We start from the raw sequence: 20,629 nt of genomic DNA on the forward strand, positions 1-20,629 counted from the left end.
CTGGGGGCTGCCTGGAAGGCCAGCGAAATCCTCTTGACCTTGTGGGTACCCAACCTTCATTTGAAATGCAGTTGTTAAAGAAAACAGCACCTTATTGCTTTTAACAAAATTAATACATACCGATACTCATTTCAAACTGGATCATCTTATCCCCGACTTTTCTCTCAATCATGCTCGCTTCATAGAAACAAGCAAATAACTGGAAGTAATCCTCTTTGCCAGCTGCAGTCTGAGAACGAAGACTGACAGATTACTTTTAAAGTATAAATGTAAGTTAATCAATTTCGTGAGACTCATAACAACCAAGTATCTTTAGCAAACTGCATCAGTCTCCAGTTTGGACATTTTTGTGGGGAGCAGAGTTTGAGGATGGAATCCAGAGGGGCCATACAGCTCAATACACATAAAAAAAGACGTCTGATGGATGAAAACTGCAAAGAACATACCCAGACAATATTATTTTATCCTTACATTCCTGAAGCAGGCCCCGAATCGTCTGTCGTAATAGACAGAGTAAAATCTATGGGCATCACTCTTAGGAGAGCAAGAGTTTTAACTCAAAAATGTTTTCCTACTCAAGCTAATCTTGTGCATTAGTCAGTTTGTGGATAGGTTGACCCAACGCCCCTTTTCAAGGAGTGTCTAACTAAGGGTGCTTTTCTTTTGTCAGAAATGGATGGCCATGTATACCCATCAGTTTGCAATAAAAATGCAACAATCTGAAGGAACACTTGCATGATAATAACTGGCATTCTTCTGGAGGAGTATATATCGTCCTCCAAGTTTGTTAATTTGAAGTCGTTGAAGAGTTAGTCCTTCCAAATGCTCAGTTCTGTTAAATGGAAAGCTTCCTAAGATTGTGCACACAGTTTGATTCTTCAGAAATTGAACACTAAAACTGCAGCCCACTGAAAGCTCACATGAAACAAGCAAATTATTATTTTGGTTCATCCTTTAAAAGAGTCCAACAGACTCTTATTTTTCAACTACGTGTATAATTACGATATCAAATATTATACACTTCTATTACTTCTGTATTTTACCAAGAATTACTATTATATAGTGGTGGTCTCAATCTCATGACAACAATGTTGGGGACAGTCATGTGATGAATTTGATTTGGAAAAACAGTTCTGCAATTTAACATTTTGTGTTCACATGTCCTTACTATGGTTTTGTGAGTGGTAAACTAGTTCTTTCATGTCAAGAACTGATTTAATTCAAAATATATACTACAGATACAGGTACTCTCATTCGTATTTGATTTGATTTTTAACAGTCTCTCCAATTAGCAGACTGCGAAATTGCACTCAGCAAGCTAAGTTTGAGGCTTTTAAAATGCCTAAAGACATAATGATTCAGTTGTCAACTTACATCAGAGATGGGGGGTGTCGGCTCTACTTCCACCTGGCGGATGCCTGATTCTGAAGCAGATTCTCCAAACTCTGCTTGCACAGCCATTAACAGACGTCCCCTATATGCTACACCCTCTCCCTAAAGAGGATAAAACGAAGCACAGAAATGTTTTTAAGAGAATTCCTTACAAGAAATCACTGTAATTACCTGTAACCCCAATATTAAACTTTTTCCTTCAAAGTTAATATTTTGGAGACACCCTATAACTAAAAAATCAGCTGTAATTTGGTCCATAACCAAGCTAAAGAGGAGAATGGATTATTTCAATACCAGGTTGGAACGGGAGAGGACAAAATGTGGAGCCCTACTCCATGGAGTACCCTATGGAGTACCCCTAAAAATAATTCATTGGTCAAATTAAATACTTTTAAAATCAACATGGCGAGGCATTTAGATGTACATATTTTTATTTATTTCCAGCTTTCCAGCTCTCCAATTGTTACAGTTCGATGCAGTTCATGAATTGGCCGCCATCTTGAAGTTTGGTAGTTATTTCGTTTATCCATTATTATAGTGTATTTTTTGACAAATATTCATACAAATCGTATACCCCTGCATACCCATTCAGGCCCATGTGTGCCCATATATACACCCTTACGGAATGGAATGGAAAACTTTATTTGTACACGGTAATTTCATCAGTATTTACACTGTTGTGTACACTACAGGGGCATACATACACAGGTCTATCTGTGTATACAGGAGTAAATATTTATCTGAAATATACAAAAAATTAACTGCACTAACAATAAGGGATACATGAAGTATCTACGAAATTTCAAGATGGCTGCCAATCCGTGAACTGCATCGAACTGTAACTATCAGGGAGCTGGAAAGCTCGAAATAAATAAAGGTATTTGCATCTAAATGCCTCACCATGTTGATAAAGTATCTAGCGTAATTTGATGAATAAGTGATTTTTAGGGGTAGTCCATAGGGTACTCCATGGAGTAGAGCTCCACGTTTTGTCTTCTCCCGGGTGGCACAGTTCATTGAAAATCAACAAATTTTTATTCTATATCATTCATTTCCTCATTTTCAATAAGGACACAAGACAACATCTTATGAAGCTCCTAGTACACAGACAAAATGAGTTCTAACCAACACACACAACTATGCACATTTCCTCCAAAACATGTTTAGTTAACACAAATGCTTTTTTAATTTACCAGATGAGTTATGCAAAGTCCTTTGAGACATTAACTTAGTATTGAACCCATTCCTCTTAATCTTTCAAAGCAAATTGAAAAATAAGTTTTCTGGAAATGGTTATGAAAACATAAAAATATGTTCGGGCAAAGTGCAAGGAATCCTTGAAGCAAAAAGGTTTGGTAAGGTGGTTGCAGACACTGTGTACCAATGGTAAGAATGGGTGTGTAATTTCTTCCAGGGTAGCACTTGATAAGAATTCTGCCAAGACCTGTCTCTTTCTTCAAGGGTACACTGTAGCTCTTAATGAAGTAAAAACAGTATCTTATCAGTATGTCATTAGGGAGCTTAAGCAACAACAACGGAGATGGCAACAAGAACGTCATGATCTCTAAATATAAATTCACATTATTTCAATCACTTCCTGACTCTTTCACCCTTTTTAAAATGACAAGGGTGTGGTAGTTCCTCAAAAAGGACACTGGTTGGAACGGCATTTATTTTAGGGGAGAAAATGAAAATTTATCCTCAAGTGCTGACGTTCTTCATAAAACCTCAAATTTGGCTATTTCCCGTCGTTGTTTTGCTGACAACAGCGAAGAAATGGAAAAACGCACATGCAGGGAGTGCAAAGCTATTGTTTTTGCCCACTAAACATGCAAATTTGTGACATTCTCATTGCCATCACTGTTGTCGTTTTTTAAGCTCCCTACTGAAGAAAAACTAATCCCTCGGCACCTACCAATCCATTATTGAGGTCATTGTGCTCATCAAACAAAGAGTAGTCTCGTGTGGATCCATACAGATTGACCCAACATGGGCCAAACGTTGGCATGAAACCTGTGAACAACACACAAATGAAAGTATTTGAGATTTCCAACAGAAAAAGCTCAACATAAATGCAGCTTATGCATCTAGTAATAATAACATGCGTAGGATATGAATGTATAAATTTAGCTTGGAGAGACTATTAACGTTCTGAAAAGGTGGCCCAGAAGGTATTCTAAGCAAAAAAGACCTCCCAAAGCAAACTCACTCTTGACATATTATGTTGTTTCATTTTGACTACAAGTAAACAGTAAGTAGAGCTAAATGATGACTGATCTTGGAATGAAAAATAAACATGCCTTAGAACAAAAGAACCAATTTTTGTGCAAATTACCCAAAACTTTATATCTCCAGGTAGTCCAGTTTTCACCTCTCCACAAAAACCAATATTTGATTTGAGTTAATTTCGTTAGTGTCCCCAATTATGCTCTTGTGCTAAATCCATTGACACTTAAATAAAGTTGTTATCCCTCTGCCAAATTGTCTTGTTGCCACCACCAACAGCCAGGGTACATAACAACTAAAATTTAAGCTTATAGGCCTTGATAAAATAGCCCTTGAAAAGAAAAAGCCTTCAGACTTTAAGGGCCAAGCAAAATGTGACAAGATCCTTATTATTTTGTGGGTTCCCCTTTCTGCAAAACTCTTATAAGCTTTCTTAGGTTAACTATTTTTAGTTGATTAATGCATTCTTCCATCAAAGCTGAATTTAGCTCAAGCTGAGCAAAAAACCAAACATGCATGCTGAATTCCTGTCCAAAAGTACAGTCTAGTTGCTAGTGTGACATAAAATGACCAAGAGTTTTATTAGGGGTGGGGAGTTTTAGGCCAAGTGTGTCAGTCAGCCAGTTCTAACAAAATAACATAGTTAGCATGGCATGCGAAAGTCTCAGGGTAAGTTCATCCTGCAAACATATTTCAACTTATTAACCCTTTCACTAATTTACAAACTCTCTGATGGGCCATGCAGCATTAGAATAAATTATAAAACTTTCATTTCATCACAGTAAAGCAAAATACACAACGCAGAATGTTGAACCTTAATTTGTAGAGTAAAAATGAAAACGAAATTAAGGTTCACTCTCTTATCAATCTCCAATAAGTAGAGGCCTAAAAACCACGTTTTGGCCTTGGGTTAGCCAAATTGAGGGTTTTGGGTTACTTTCCAAAAGGTAAAATAATGACCTGCAATGAGTGACCCGTCAAAAGTGACCAGTGTTTTAGACCTGCTGGGTGAAAAGTCCTAGGTACACTTTCATGTCTCAGTGATGTTTACACAGTACACAGCTTGAATTTTCAATTTTCTTTACAAAACAGTGCAGGGAGAGCTGGACACTTTGTTCTTGTTGTTGTTGTTGGTGGTATTTTAAAAGTTAAATTCCCAGATATGGTATAGTTTGGGTTGCGAAAGGGTTAATATGTGTATGTGCACACAGGCAAGACCTATGGTACTCCTGGACGAACTACAACATGCATTTGTCAACAGTTGCAAAAGAAGAGTATCCATGACTGTATCTATTGGAGGACATGTCAGTTCTTACAAATTTGAGGTCCTTATAAAACATATCGCATTGAAGGAATAATTCAGTGCTTTTCATTCGGTAGGCACGTTTGGCATCAGTGAGATATACACTGTAATTAATCTAATATTACACTGACAGTAAAATAGTGATGGCTACCTGGAGATTGAAAATAAACCAGGGTTAACAATGACAAAAGAGCTTCTCTGGTTACAACCAGCAAATTTCTTGAACAGCTGCATCGTTGGAACATTATAAAAATCTGCCCTCCTTAAAGTGCTACTATCATGATAAAATTTATATCCCTTGAATTTTTAGGTTTATTACATACAATACCAGGAAAGATTAAAAACGCCGTTTAAGGTTTGGAAATATCTCCATCCGTTCCGGAAATATTTAAGTTTTAAAAAAGTGTAAAATATGCAAATGAGAAACCTGATGATGTCATTCACTTGACCCAATATAACATCAAGTATATATTAAATAGAGCTATCTCGGTCAATTTGCAGACGAGACCATTGAAACTTGGTAGGCTAATAGTTCTGCACACAACACACCTACGGCTGTAAAGAAAGTGGTTCCCATGGCAACTTACTCTTTTCCAGTCCCTTCCGACCTGATTTCAATATTTTTGGTGAACTTAAGCTAGAAAAACATTCGACAAAGCCACAAATTGCAGGATTGTGCAAATGAGGCACCATTGGCAAATATCAAAATAGAATGCAAAAGGTGGCCTGCAAAGCCTTTAATATCAGGGAGGTCTGGAACCCAGTATGTTGCCATGGTAACAAAAAGGTATGCTCATATTGTGGAGCACATCTACTAGAATCTTACTGCAAAGAGTCAAGTATTTTTGATAAAAATTGGCTGAGATATTATCATATTTGATCAAAATTTGCTTGAGTTTATGACATCATCACTTGGCTAATTTGCATATTTTAAAAACTTGAACAAAAACAGATATTTGAAAATGGTCAACAGCATTCTTCTTCTCATACAAACCACATGTTTATGTCCTAAAATAGCTTAGATAGGGAAGATGCAAATTTCCTCATAGTAGCACTTTAAAGAGATTGCATCACTAGAAACACTGTAAGTGCACAATTACAAAACCCCTTTTGCTCTTAATTCTTTCAGTCTATAAAACCAACTACTTACAGTATGATAAGTTTATAGTCTTTCTCAGCCAAGTCAAAGTTTGCAAAACAAGTCAAAAGTACCAAGGCAAGAATTTAAAAGAAATGTAAATTAACTAATCCTAGAGTAACGTTGATGTGGTCAGACAAGAGGTGAGTGTGATAATTAAAACATGGCTGGAGGCTGGTACATCTAAATGAGTAGGAGAAAAATAAAAATGAACACAACAACAAGCCATGTAAGGTGCCAGTAATGAAACACAAAATCATATTTACCAATATCAGCAGGATATTTATGAACTTCACAGACCGATGTCACCCCGACATGTTGCATAGTGACCACCGGCAAATAATGGATACAAAAAGCAAAAGAAAACAAAATGGATAAAAACATACATTGAGCAAAACATGATCGAACTTCATACAGCTGTAAGTATGAATCTTTGTACCATGTTTCAAGCTTGAACCAGGAAAATTAACTTATTACATTATTCTTATTATTGTAATAACTTTTAAGAGGCAAAAAAATGGAGGGACAAATATGTTCCTGAAAAGTAGCTTTGGCATTAATCCTAAGTTAGCATGATCACATCTCAGTTCAGGCTCCAGCCGGTCTCAAATAAATCAGCTCTTCTTTCTTTCCTTTACATCATGCCACCCTTTATATTTTTAAAACAGCATGCACTCTGTGATTTCTTGGGGGAAACCATTCAAGTGTAAATAAGCCTGATTTGCATAAAAATGTCGGATAATTTTGCAAAATAGACATTTTCAAGGACTATAATTGTATGCATTGTTAGTTGCACCGTGCCTTTTTTCAGTTCAATCATTTTTGCCCAAGTTAGATAAATTGAAATTCAAAAAACACAGACCATAACTTCCATGTCACAGCCCTTACATTTCATCAGTACGAATTGTTTACGATAACCCACAGTACTTGTTACTGGATATCTGGTTCAAGCTCAATTCAATTTCAAATTACTTTAATTAAAAACAATAACTAATCAATGACCAAAGCACTAGAAATATACTAAAGCTAAATATAACCATTTAAGTCTTGACAAAAATATTGGACTAAATAAAATATTAATGTGCATCTAATGAAATTAAGACATATGAACCCAGTCTGTACTTGGAATATAATGTCAATGATCTATCACAAAAAGTATTGGCAACTGCGAAAGCACAATGTGAGATGGTGACAGTGATTCATTTTTGCAACGACCACAACAAACCTGGTTTCTGGGCTTCTTATTGCATATATATATATATTATTTTTTTTTTTTTAACAAATTCATAGTGCTTCTTGAGTTCTTCTTTCCAATGAATTTATTTCCCTGCATTGTTTTGATGTTTTTTTCACTGGCTTGTTAATAAAAAGTCTGCACTTCTTTTGATGCCCCCACAATTTTACCAGAGAATTCCAAACAAAATCACAGCTGCACCAGCCTATTGTTGGCGAAACCATTTTCCAATCCAGACATCAAGGCAACAAAACCGAGAGACCAGGATGTTGGATAAATAGACTGAAAGCAGGCATCCTTCAGTTTGTTTCATGCAAGAGGAAAAATGTGGCCATGCAAATAGTCAAACTGGGACTTGTAAGGAAGGCTCTCATAGCCTCATAGCTTCCCAATCACACTAAAACAAACATTAAGCTGCCTGCTCAAAAGCTTAAGATATGTCCAGGTTTGACCCTAATTAGATGCATGCGGATTTCAATAAGCGTCACGAAGTGTCCCCTTGCTCTTCTAGCCAACTTCAACATCACTTGTGTCTCAGTATACAGACAATTTATGTCACAAAGTGTCCCCCAAATGCTGCTCTTTAAGTGAAGATTAACTGCTGCATTTACCCAAAACTAAAAATAACGCTAACCTTTACCCTTACCTTATTGTTGAAAATAGGTAGCAAATGCTTAGACTTAAAGGGACACTTTGTGTTGGATGTCAAAATTGGGCGTGCATCTAATTAGGGTCAAACCTGGACATAAGTGAAAAGCTTACAGAGAATTTTTGCTTAAATGAACAGAAGCCATGTTTACTTAGTATTTAATTCCCACATAATTTACAATAAAAAACCATTTCTCTGTTTTCTCCTACATGGCTCCTGAGGCATCAAGCAAGAACACTCCGAGTATTAAATATGTGAAGTGTGATAAGCCCTGTGTGACTAACATACAATGGATCCATTCCATTGGTTCATTTCCCTGAGGTAAGGCTGCCAGTACACTTTCAAGTGACATAAACAAGGCTACCCCGTCATCCTGGCATGGGACTACATTTGGAAGCCAAATCAAAAATAGGAAAGACTAATAATTACAGTATATACAAAGTTGATGAGTGTAAGCTTGCCAATCTGTTACAGTGTACTTGTACTTTGGTTTCACAGTTCTGAAACTAACTTAAAGACAGGAAATGAATTGGAAAATACAGTCCAAACTGTGGATGGAAAAGATCGCTTTTTGAATAGATTTTCTATATCTTCAATTTCTCAATCAAATAGTTTATATCATGCACATTTTTTCTACTCATAATTTTATGAAATGGTGTACCACTAAACTAGGTCTCCACTTTCAAGTCTCTCTCAAAGTGAAATAATATTTTTTTGTTAGCCTAAGGGTAACTGACTGTCATGTGAAAAAAGTCCATGATTTTGTGAAGAAACATTTTGGCTTTATTTTAGGGTTGAAAATGTCCATAAGGCTCCCATAATAACGGAAAGAGTTCCTCAAATTATATAAAATGAGACAACCCACGACGTGATGATGAAATAAAATAATGATGATTTGTAAAGTCATTTCTTTGTCAAAAACCTTTTTCCTTAACAGTCCCTGGGATACATATACAGGTATATTAAAATAATAGCCAGATGACAATGAGCCTTAAATCATCAATAATAATAACTTATTATTACAATACACGAACACCAGATGATAAATTTGCAAAAAAATAAGTTATAAACATCTTCCCATTGAAACCAATTTTATTCCTCGGGGGAAGGCACAGACTATCCATGTGGAATAACTTGGAATAATCCCAACTTTGTTGGTCAGGAACAACACACAATTATTGTAGTGTTTGGTGACGTTCTCCAAGTCATCTTTGCTTTAGAGACCTCTTGATATATCAAAGGAGGGCTATTTACAATAATTATAATTCTCACGTATGAAAGAAAGACAGGAAAAGGGGAAAGTATGTTGTCCGTCAAGCCCAAAAAAGCACATAATAACAGAAGAGCAGGACTTGAAAAGATTCAAAGAAAAATTGTGTACAAAAATAAATGACCAGTTGCAAAAAGGGAGGAAAAGTGCAAACAATTTTAGGAGATCTATCTTTAAGTAAAGAATTAGAACAGTAAAGACAATGTAGAGAACATTTAACATTTTTTAAAAGTTAACTGGAAGAAAATTTCAAATCCTTACAAAGTTTCTGGCTATTCAATTCAATTGATTTTGTGGGTTTTGGGAAGCCTACCCAACACAGCCCCCTTTTAACAACCTTTTAAAAATACCGGTGCAACTTTTAAAAAGTATGTGAAAAAAGTGACAAAGCAACAAAGCATGAAAGATCTTGACATTTGAATGATTCAACCTTTCAGTATGAAAAGTTTAACACCATGCCAAAACTGGGGTATGAACTTCTAGTATGTTTTTTGTGGTCTTCAAGTTACACTAGTCTTATGTATCTGTAGTTTGCATAATAATACAGTGCAAAAAGAAGTACTGTACAAAAGGGTATTCACATGTCTGACATTTTTAATTTAAGTGCAGGTACACCAACATATGCATGCAAGAGGTGCTAGTTTTTACTAAACATAGATTAAGAACTAGAGAAGCAGCCAGCAATGAATACACACCAGGAGCCTGTACGGAGCCCGGAACTTTAATGCCTGAGCCAGGAATATAGACCTCGGAGAGCCACCCTGTATAGTTCAGCCAGCTTAAGTTAGACATGCAAGGTACATGCAATGACATGTGCATCAAATCACTGTACATACAGCTGGACATGATGTGCGTGCACAGAAACAGCCTACTACAGGATCGATAGTGCAAACTGTGTGAGAAATCAACACTAAAAACAATTTAAGCTTGCAAAGCAGAGTGTTACAAATACGGTAATCCGCAATTCACATTACATTTACTTTGTTTTACGCTTAGTTAGAACTGGCTGACAATAATAACAAGAGAACAAAAGTGAATATTCAACAGAAGACTGTATCTTTGGCTCTTTTGGCAGACAAGGAATCAGCTTGGCATTAAAGTTTGAAGAAGTAAAAACTTTAACAGAATAGCACAGATAAACTGAAGGAAACATGAGAGATGATAAGCTAAATAGGAATTGAATGTTAATTAGCTCAAGTGAGTGTAAAACAACTGAAGAAGAAATGAAAACTGGTCATTGGAGCAAGAAGCAACAATTCAAGAACAGAAAAAAAGGAAACGTGAAAACAGCAATAATAGTATTATTATTGAGCACAGTATGTTAGTAATGAGCAACACATTCCTGGATATAGGATCCCAGATAAGAATGGGCCAAAATGAGAGGAACTTGACAAAGCTGTGTCATTATAACAACATTTTAATAACAGCAGAGATTTCAAATGTGTGGCCACTATAATAATAATTATTCCTCAATCGTGATTACTCTTTCATGCATGTGGGCTTTCCAATCATAAGTCAAAAATGGATTTTCTTGACATCTCATGAAATGGTGTATACCAAGAGAAAAATAGTCACACATTTTCAATCCATGCCATTAAAGAGGATGTCTAAGTAACACCCTCAAAAATGTAACAATATTATATTGCAATAAATTTTAATATTGGATGCATACTACATGTTAAAAATGCACTTTAGTTAATAAAAGAGCTGACATGTTAAATAAATATTGATGTTTATTATTAAGCTCTATTAAAAATAAGGTTAATAAGAGAGAGAATAATTACATGTATTAAATTATACACTCAGTATTAAAATAGTTACTGTTTTTATTAGATAAGCACAATTATATTTTATTATTTTTACACTTCAAATAATCTGCCTGATCTCCTAATGTCTTAGCCTCTAAATTTAACCATGATAAAAAAATATAGTAAAAACATACTTAACAAGACTAGCTGCATTATTAATAATATTAAAGGCAAACATACCATTGGCTCCATCATTGGAGATGCGAGACAGGTCAATAAAATGAGTTCCAATGACTTCATCTGACACAGAGTCACTTAAGGCAAAGTAAATTTGAAAATTCAAAGTATTAACTAACAGTGTTGCTCAGTAGAGGATGGATGCTTGGGATATCAAGGGGCTACAGCTGTGGCCTGTTATTGCCTAGACATAAAACTATTCCCATAGCTGGCAAATGAATGCAATCCTGCAAAAAAGTCCTAAAGAGAGCAGAGAGAACAAGAGAGCAAGAGAGCAGGGATTGCACACAAATGTGGCCAAGGATGATGTGGCACAGTTCAATTCCCAGACTCTGCATCATAAAAAAATGAATTATGTGGGTTAAGTTTGTTGGTTCTCTACTGTGCTCCAGGAGGTTTTTCTCTGGTACTCTCAGACTGGTATTCCACTCGCCTTAAAAGCCATCCTATGATTTGATAGAGAGAGTTTCAATCCATTGTCGTAAAACCAAAACCAAAGTAATTACTTTGGCCAACCAAAAAGGAGGGAGACAATCCAGTAGACCAATCAAAACTCAAAGTAATTACATGCAGCCGACACAAAGCATGGGAAAATGTGCACACACGAGCAACAAATGGTTTTGGTTTCATTTCTGATTGGTTGAAATAGCGGCGCGAGAACTTTGAACCAATCACTGAGTGAAGTAATGCAAAACCAAAGCAATTCCCTAATTATTTTCTACACTCAATTGAAAACCGCTCTATTTGATTTGATTTGATTTGATTTGATTTCAGTAGAGAGTCCCCAATTACCAGTAGTGCCTTGGTGCTATTAAAATTATACATGACTCTTAATTTAAAAGCTCCTTACACTTAAAAACTACAAAAAGTTCTGGCCCAGCTAATTATTCTTTCTTGGAGTCCCAGGGACTATATGTTGCAAAAAGAGCAGCTCAACATTAGATCACACACAGGGACAATTTAGCACACTCAGGCAGTTGCTATAAGCACCATGTATGATCCCAGAGCTTAGCACCAGGCCCGGGGGTGGGACTCCCATATGAAACAGACGGGGATGCTCGTCGTCTCGCTTAGGGGTGTAAATTTTGGATTTTGGTCTCGCTTAGGGTGTTCCGGGCAAAGCGCCAATATTTTACGCCAGCAAGGTCTCGTTTAGGGTTCCGCGAAGTAACACAGAATTACGCGAAGAGAAACAGAAGTCAAATTTCCTTTTAAATTTTCTTTTTAGATAAAAGCATTCGATGATTATGCCTTTTTATCATTAAAACTCATTGCGTGTCGTATTTTTGTGTTTTTAAACGGTCTCTTTTAGGGGTCAAAATTTGCTTAAGCCACGCCTAGATTGGTCTCCTTTAGGGGTTAAATTCAAAATTTCCGACGAGCATCCCCGTCTGTTTCATATGGGAGTCCCCCCCCGGGGCACCAGGGCCAGATGTAATTGGCTGGCAGTCAGCTACGATGAAAGAAAGGAAAGGAAAAAACTTTAGGGCACATATTTAGCATATGTTTGACGATTTTAATGTGAATTTCCATAAGAAAGAAGGATTTTAAACTTATGTTCCATATTGTATTCCTATTCTGGAATACGGTCATTCGAACGCACCCTTATTTAAGTGTCTAGTCTTAATTGGGGACACTGTAAAATGAAATCAACAAATTAACACAAATCAAATCAAATGTTGGTTTTTGAGGAGAAGGGAAAACCGTAGTACCGAGAGAAAAACCTCTTGGTGCAGAGTAGAGAACCAACAAACTCAATCCACATATGACACAGAGTCTGACAATGGAACCCTGGGGCATATTGGTGGGAGGCAAGTGCTCTCACCCCTGCGTTATCCTCCACGATGAGGAAGGAAATCGGAGTCTAACCTGGAGAAAAACCACAGGCTCAGGTTGAGACTGACTGAAAATCAGTCCTCATCAAATCACAGAGGTGGGGGACACAGATGATGCCACTGAGCCCCACTCCCCAAATCCACATTACACTGATTGAAAATAAAAGGGGAGCTTAACAGATCATAGTGATCGATTACAACTAGGGACTAAGAGAGAATGTACTTGAAAGTTTTGTTTGCAAACAACTTTTCTTGGCTTCAAAGCTGATGGACAACCAAGTTTAAAGACCAGTCAGATTTGAAGACTGCTATAAAGACACCTGTAGCTAATCGCATTATAACAAAGTTGTAAAACATTTGCTGTTGTTCAACATGGATGTCAAGATGTTTTTTCAAGTCGAGATGTTTTTGCACTGTTCTATGAAAACATTGGAACATGCAGCCACAGTTAAAGACTTAAAGAGTCTGCCTGCCTGCCTAACTAATGAATTAATACCTGTCTTTCAGTTGAATCTTCAGTCTTCTGCAAAGTGGAGGGAACTAGAAAATGCACACAAAACAACCTCGTCAGACCAGAGTATGGATAGAACACTTTCTTTTGTCATGACGTCAGATGTCAACTTCTGAGAAACAGCAGTGTGTATTTAGTGGTTTAAATTGTGTTCATTTTGCTTTGTCTAATATTTAATATCAAAATTGAACCAATTTGAAAAATTTTGCAACAAGAAAAAAATTAAACCACAACATGTACAAAACACCAAAACCAATTTTACTTTCAAACACTCACCAGCTCGGAGAAAACAATCTGTTCATTCCACATTGGTTCATAGGTGTTCTTTTTCACTGTTGTTCTTGCCTACATTCAAATGAGAAAATTAATAAAAATTATGGCAATGGTCAGTACTACCATAAAATTATGGTCCAAGGTGGTGCTTTACAAAACAGTATTACTAGGGTTTAACAAGATGAACTGCTACAATCCAATTGTCTTCAACATACATTGATCATCTGTGTGGTCCTAAAATAATGTGACCAACAAACATCAAGGTTTACTACTGTTTGCGTGCCAGAGGTTGCAACCAACATCCTTACTGGCAATTAAGTATGGCAATACTTTAAATTAACGAATGTTGTACAATGTCACAAAATTCTGTATGCTAACTTAAACATGCACATAACTATGTCACACCAGAAAGATATTTACATGTAAATACATGTAACGCTACCCTGTTATTGCTGCAGTGTGGAGAGAGAGCCATGTCATTGTTTCATTGTTTAAAGGGGCTAGGTCACGCAATTTTAGGCAATTCAAATGGTCATAGAATTAACTAAAATATCAAAATAACTGTTCAAAACTATAGAAGAACTCTAACAAAACACAGGGAAGCCAAGACTATTGGATTGAATTTGGGTAAATTTGAAAAACGTCGGCCCACCTTTTTTCAAATTTATATCAGTCTATATCAAAATGTCATTTACACAGCTGGAAAATCATTCTCAGTTGTTATGTGGCCGTGACTTTGCAAATGAGAGACTCTTGCTCTGCCAATTTGACGTTTAGAGCTTAAACAAAATTACCTAAAATAGCGAGACCTCGCCCCTTTACGTTTAGCAGTTTTACAAGTCCTTTATATTGATATCACATAACACCTTAGCCACTGACAGTTCATAACTTTAGAAGACTGTATTTTGCCACTAAGGCTTCTCTTAAGTGTGCCTTACACCCATTGACACCTCAAATGGCCTAAGACACCCTTAGATGATGAATGAAACTTGTCGTTTTAGTCTCACTCCCAGGGGTTCATAGGCTAAAGGAGTTGTGAATGATTAAGACCTCTTAAGGGCCGATTTACACGATACGATTTTTGTCGCATGCGACAACGGCTTACGACGGGCCCACGACATGATTTACGATTGTTGTGTACGTCTGCAAAAATGTCGTAGCATTTTAAAACATGTTTTAAAACGCTGCGACAATCATAAAGTCATGTCGTAGGCCTGTCGTGAGCTCGTCGCATGCGACAAAATCGTATCATGTAAATCGGCCCTAACAGATCCAATGTTTAAGATATCTCCGACATCCAAGTCATCTGGTGTGTTTCAGACCTACAGTACATGTATATACATGTAATAAAAGTGCTATGACTGTTGAACAACATGGAGATGATGATGAAAACACTATGACATGTGTTAAAAAAAAATAAATGGCTTCAGCCGCAGACTAATCTAATGACAGGAACTCGTACATGTACATAATTAACTAACAATATTTTATGTGCAATTATAACAAAAATTGATTACAGACTGTAACTGGCAATCTAGTAGTGGCTCACCTTGTGTCCTGCAAAGCACACTTCCACATATGGATCCACCAGATCTCGCACCTGCGAGAAAAACAATATCAAGTCATTCCTAGGATCAAGAGTGAGACAACTGTCAGGTAGCAGTACACTCCTACCTCTCCAGTAAAGGCTTTTTTGACATTGGCCATGAGTCCACTGTTCACTGTTCAAAAGAAAAAAACCAAAAGAAAATTAATATCATTCTGAATTAAACCAATTCACTCGATGAGGGTTAAACAACATCTAACTTCACTCATATCCCTGTTGATGAACATTTGACAAGTTTACAACAATCTTCTGCTCTCTGTCACATATTTGTAGTAAAGTTACTCTCTCTCCTTCTCAACAATGGTTGCAAATCATGTCCTACCACTGCATGTCATGTTTGTAAACTAAAATTAATCTCTCCCAATTCTGTTTTGCTTGCCCACCACCCTACAATATCTCCCATGTGCCTGTCATCCCCATTTCCTATTTGTCACCAAAACATCCAAAACGTTATGGACACATACTCTTTGGAAGGCCTTCTGCTCTGTAAATCTTTACAATGATCTTGGCTTTTGGTCTTTCTGCAGGAACTCCTTCAGGTAAAAGCAGATTGCTAAAAAAAGGATTAGACATGAACAAAACTAGACAAGCCATGCAAGCTGTAGTCTCAGTAGAATGGTCATGCAGTCTAAAATTACATGTAATGTACTCAATAGACATCCTTGGGCCAATTCCTGCCAGCAGTTCCTCTACTTAGGGTGTTCAGATGTTGTGAGAAAATACATTCTCATCTGGCCAGGGCTGTGGCTTTCGCAACTTTTGTTTCCGAAATGGTTCAGGATAAGTGTATGTCTATCAAGTTATGGATGTGGAAAGTACAGTATGGAAAGGACAAAAGAAGCATATGCCAGAAGCAACTCTAACACCTCTGGGCTGCTCTCCAGATGTCAAGGTGAGCAGGAAAAAAGTTATGGTATAAAGAATATTTCATGTGCCATTTTATAGAATCTGATGCTCAGCCATGCACCTAGAATAATACAGAGGCAGGTCAAACTTGCTCTATTCTGTTTATAGATAGGATAAATTCCATAAATCTCTTGTACAATGATAATACCAGTAAATGCTTTTGGCATACTATTGCAGAAATGATAGCGACACTTTTCAAAAATAGATCTGTGCTTTATATCTTTTTTAATACTCTTGCTCAATACATTGCTTGGAGAGAAAACAACAAGGAATTTAAATTCCCATTGCCATACCCTTCAATATCATCATCATTGTCCTTGATTCCTGGAGGTTCCTATTGAAAAAAAATAATAGTGACTTTAATAATTTCCCCCAATAATAATAATGTTAAAAAAATGTAAAATAAAAATGTAAATGCTTTCTTTATAGTGGAAGTACACTTAGCTATCAAGCTAGTTTACAGGCACTCCACCGTTAACAAGGTGAAAGTAACAATTCAAACTTAACAGAAACATTATTAAGAACCCCAACTGGCGGGTCAGGCAACCAGTTGGCTATTAATTTACAAAGCATGGTGAGTTGAATCATAATAATAATAATAATAATAATAATAATAATAATAATAATAATACTAATAACAATAATAACAACAACTTCAGAACACACTATCCTGCCAGACAAATTTCTTTAAATAGATAATATGATCCCAGTTAGGCTGCTGTTAAACTGTAAGTTAAACTGTGGACCTGCTTATCTTTATCCAGGGGTTTCAATAAAATTTGAAGTAGGCAGCTGGTTTGAGTCTAGTAGCCGACTGTATCAAGAAGGGGCCGTTAGGCCCCTTCGTCTAGGGGGGTCTGGGGGCATGCTTCCCCAGACGATTGTGAAATCTGGAAGCTCTGAAATGTGATTTCCAGCACTGAAGATGAAGGAAGATTTCTAATCAACAGAGACACTGAGTGTGCAATTAAGCGCATTCTTTTGATAATTTCCAGTGAAGAAAGATTTGGAAAACCATTTCAAAAGGAAAATTAACGATTTTTAACGTTATATGATGTTTCGACAACTTCATGTCATCATTACTACCAATTTCAAGCTGCCGGGAACGGCAAACCTTTTTACGCGTTTTTTCAAGCGCGAATTTCAACATTTCTCAACATGAGAAATCAGTTCTGTCGAACGATAAGAATGTCATTTTAATCTGAACAAACGAAAAGGCTTAACCGATGAAACTAACGAAAAATTTACTGTTTTTGGAAAGCAAGTCTTGATGCAACGATTACTCAATAACGACCTGTTTTACATTAAAAGTCTTGATATGTTTGGGGACGTAACTAAACGTGATTGAATATTACGTAAAAAATGTGACGGTTGGTCTAGGCAAAAATGCGGAAAAAAGTTATAGCCGTGCACTGTAGCTCAAAGATGGCAATATCAAATCTGATAATTATTTTGAAATTGAGGTTAAAAAAGGTACATTCAAGTCGATCAAAAATGAATTTTACTTCAGGTTTGAAGGAATCCTTCAATTAATTCAATGTAAGGTAAAAAGTAGCCAACTTCTCTGAGCGATGCAGCCGACGCTTTTCGTCTGCCGTTGGTGCTTATTGAAACCCCTGTTTATCCAAATCAGTCTACACTTTTAAATTACATGTATGATTGATTTCACAAGATCAATTAATTAAGAAAAATAAGTCAAACGTATGCATGACTTTGTACAACAGGGTATTTACAGTTGGGGTTTGTAACATTCACATTAGATTTAACATTTAAATGCATTACACATTATTCAATAGACCCAGCTCACCTTTGCTGGATCACCTTTGCCTAAAACAGTGATATCAACTTTTAGGTAGCCCTGAAATACAGGAGAGAGTAGACCGTTTCACAGGGTAATCCACTTTATTCAAGTATCAAGCTTACATAGCTAATCACTACTTAGAGTTTTTCTAATGGGGAAACTGAAAATCACTGAATATCAATTTTTTTAATTATAAGGCAGATCAAATCAAACGTTTTTTAAGGGAAGAGAAAAACGAGAGAAAAACCTAGAGCTTGGAACAAAGCAGAGATCTGAAGAAAAAAACTTAATTTATGCATTCTGGACAAAAAGCTAGAATGGGAGGTTCAATAATCCTATTTATACCATGCCATAGAAAATACACCCAATCAGAATGCAGGAAAGCCATTGTACATTCGTCAGTATTCCCATGAACCTTTCCATCGATCAGTGCAATTCAATTGTATCAAACCCAACCTTCCCATTGTGCCGCCTAATGCTGACCACTGTATTTTCTAGTTATGCAACCCTTTCTTGTGGAATACCGTGGAATATCCCACTCGTCACTTGTATTTTCTTGGTATCTGATACAAGCCTTTAAGCGAGTGTGTACACCAAGAAAACACAAGTGACTCGTGGGATATTCCATGGTATACCACTTGAAAGCGTTGCATAACTAGTATGTACAAAACCTGTATCTGTGCTTACACCAGATTAAGACAACAAAGTAGTCATACACTACCTTGATGCCTGCACCAGAGGCTCCCAATGTTTCCTCAGGATCCGTCAACACTGCCCATCTGCGACAGAATCTGTGATCTGGTTGAGCATAGACAGTTCCCACATCCAGCTAAAAAGGGGGAAAATGTTACATTAGATCACACACCTGAAGCCTGTAATTCTATACAACTTTACTGATTCTTAAAGGGACTCGGTCTTACAATGTAACTAAAGAAAAAAAAAGGGCCCCATTCTCTGTAAAAGGAAAATTTATTTGACATTTTGTAATTTATGAAACATCTCTAGAAACTGTCTCATCTATTAACTTAATTACCTTAAAAGCTCCAATAAGTAGCCCTTGACTGACTAAATTTCTTCCAGTGAATACCTGATAAACAAACCACCATTATGTTCAATAACATACAATACACATAAACCAAAATAAAAGTTATGTCTCATCATCATCCCAATTCAAGCATGGTTCGAAAATAACTTTTGATGAAAAAGCTACCTGGAAGTTAATGATCTTGTCAAATAACACCATGGGTGGCATTTTGAAGTCATAGACAAAGAACTGAAAGAATATAAACAAGACCAAAATACATAAGTTCACAATCACTATACAACTGTACATGTAAGTAGGTAAGTGCGGGGGATGTAGCCATGCAGGTGTGTGGGTGTAGTATGGGTCAGTGAGTATATAAAAGGTTGGTACGGTGTAGGTAGGTAGCTAAGCAAGCACAATGTGATTACCGTGTAGGTGCAGTGGGATGGCAGAGATTTGGTATGTTGGAAGCTTATTGATGATTTAAAATGTTACTTATTTAATTAATAATTGAAACTATAGACATTCAGTGCTATAAGCTACCAAAGTACTCACTAATAATAAACTACATGTACATGTATTACAGGTCTCTTACATGTAACTAACTAAGGGCGCGTTTGATTGACCGTATTACGGAATAGGAATACATGGAATAGAAGTTAGTAATCCTTCGTTTTTGCGGGAATTCACATTAATGTTGTCAAACATCTGCTAAAATGCTATTTTAAAAATAGCTTTATTTTTCTTGTTGCTGCAAAATGCCATACATAGTGTTTTAAATCATCACTCCACATATTCTTATTCCAGAATAGGGTCAATCGAACGCACTCTAAGGCAGGTAAAGTATGGGTTAGTGGGTAAGTACATGACTGTACAGCTTGAGTCGGTACTAGTTAGGTAATGGTTTGGTACTGGTATTGGCCGGTACCGGTAGATGGGTTGCTTGGGTGCCGCGTATGTCAAGTAAGTGTAGATGGATCGGCAAGTAGGTAGGAAAGAGGGTGGGTATAGGTAGGTAGGTATTTCGTGTGTATAAGTATTTAATAGTGTAGTGAAGGTGGGGTAGCCACCTTTGTACTGACAGTGTGGAAGATACATCGATCAGTAAGTACGTTTAAGTGACCTAAGGTAAGTAAGGAGGCAGACAGGAAGGCAACCAGACAAGCAGGTAGATTGGTGGTACAGGGGATTAGATATTCTATTCATGCACATGATTGTTGGGTAAAGTATGCCTTTCAACCAAACCAAGACAACAGCATTTCTGTTTCTTCAATTAAACGCGATCGTTCAATGGCTTAGTAACCTGGCGCAATACCTCGTTTGCGTGCAAGGATCGTCACTCGTGTTGCGTGAAAATGCTGGTTGGTAATGATTGTTTTTTATTCTTTAAACAAACCTGGCTGATTTAAATGCTTTTGCAAACTTCGTATTGTTTAGTTTATGAGTTTTGTTTTGTTTGTCATGGAAACCTTGCAC

The 20,629-nt window shown here is 36.7% G+C and overlaps 1 protein-coding gene across 9 annotated transcripts in view; it reads right to left on the minus strand.

Annotated features, from left to right (window-relative positions):
- The window catches only part of LOC137977570 (otoferlin-like), a 52,615-nt gene that overhangs the window by 25,677 nt on the left and 6,309 nt on the right, over positions 1-20,629 (minus strand). For 3 of the 9 annotated variants that reach the window (XM_068824825.1, XM_068824817.1, XM_068824816.1), the window contains exons 7-22: positions 19,340-19,402; positions 19,163-19,216; positions 18,851-18,958; positions 18,136-18,186; positions 16,622-16,662; positions 15,887-15,975; positions 15,491-15,537; positions 15,366-15,416; positions 13,820-13,888; positions 13,529-13,572; positions 11,201-11,274; positions 9,908-9,973; positions 6,326-6,349; positions 3,308-3,405; positions 1,375-1,494; positions 121-229 (exon numbers count right to left, since the gene is read on the minus strand). In XM_068824825.1, the coding sequence (XP_068680926.1) occupies positions 121-229; positions 1,375-1,494; positions 3,308-3,405; positions 6,326-6,349; positions 9,908-9,973; positions 11,201-11,274; positions 13,529-13,572; positions 13,820-13,888; positions 15,366-15,416; positions 15,491-15,537; positions 15,887-15,975; positions 16,622-16,662; positions 18,136-18,186; positions 18,851-18,958; positions 19,163-19,216; positions 19,340-19,402 (1,108 nt within the window). The remainder of the gene's footprint in view (positions 1-120; positions 230-1,374; positions 1,495-3,307; positions 3,406-6,325; positions 6,350-9,907; positions 9,974-11,200; positions 11,275-13,528; positions 13,573-13,819; positions 13,889-15,365; positions 15,417-15,490; positions 15,538-15,886; positions 15,976-16,621; positions 16,663-18,135; positions 18,187-18,850; positions 18,959-19,162; positions 19,217-19,339; positions 19,403-20,629) is intronic. The other 6 variants (XM_068824822.1, XM_068824820.1, XM_068824819.1 and 3 more) reach the window with 3 other exon arrangements.

Source organism: Montipora foliosa, chromosome 11 (genome assembly GCF_036669935.1).
Source record: "Montipora foliosa isolate CH-2021 chromosome 11, ASM3666993v2, whole genome shotgun sequence".
In the NCBI taxonomy this organism is placed as follows: domain Eukaryota; kingdom Metazoa; phylum Cnidaria; class Anthozoa; order Scleractinia; family Acroporidae; genus Montipora; species Montipora foliosa.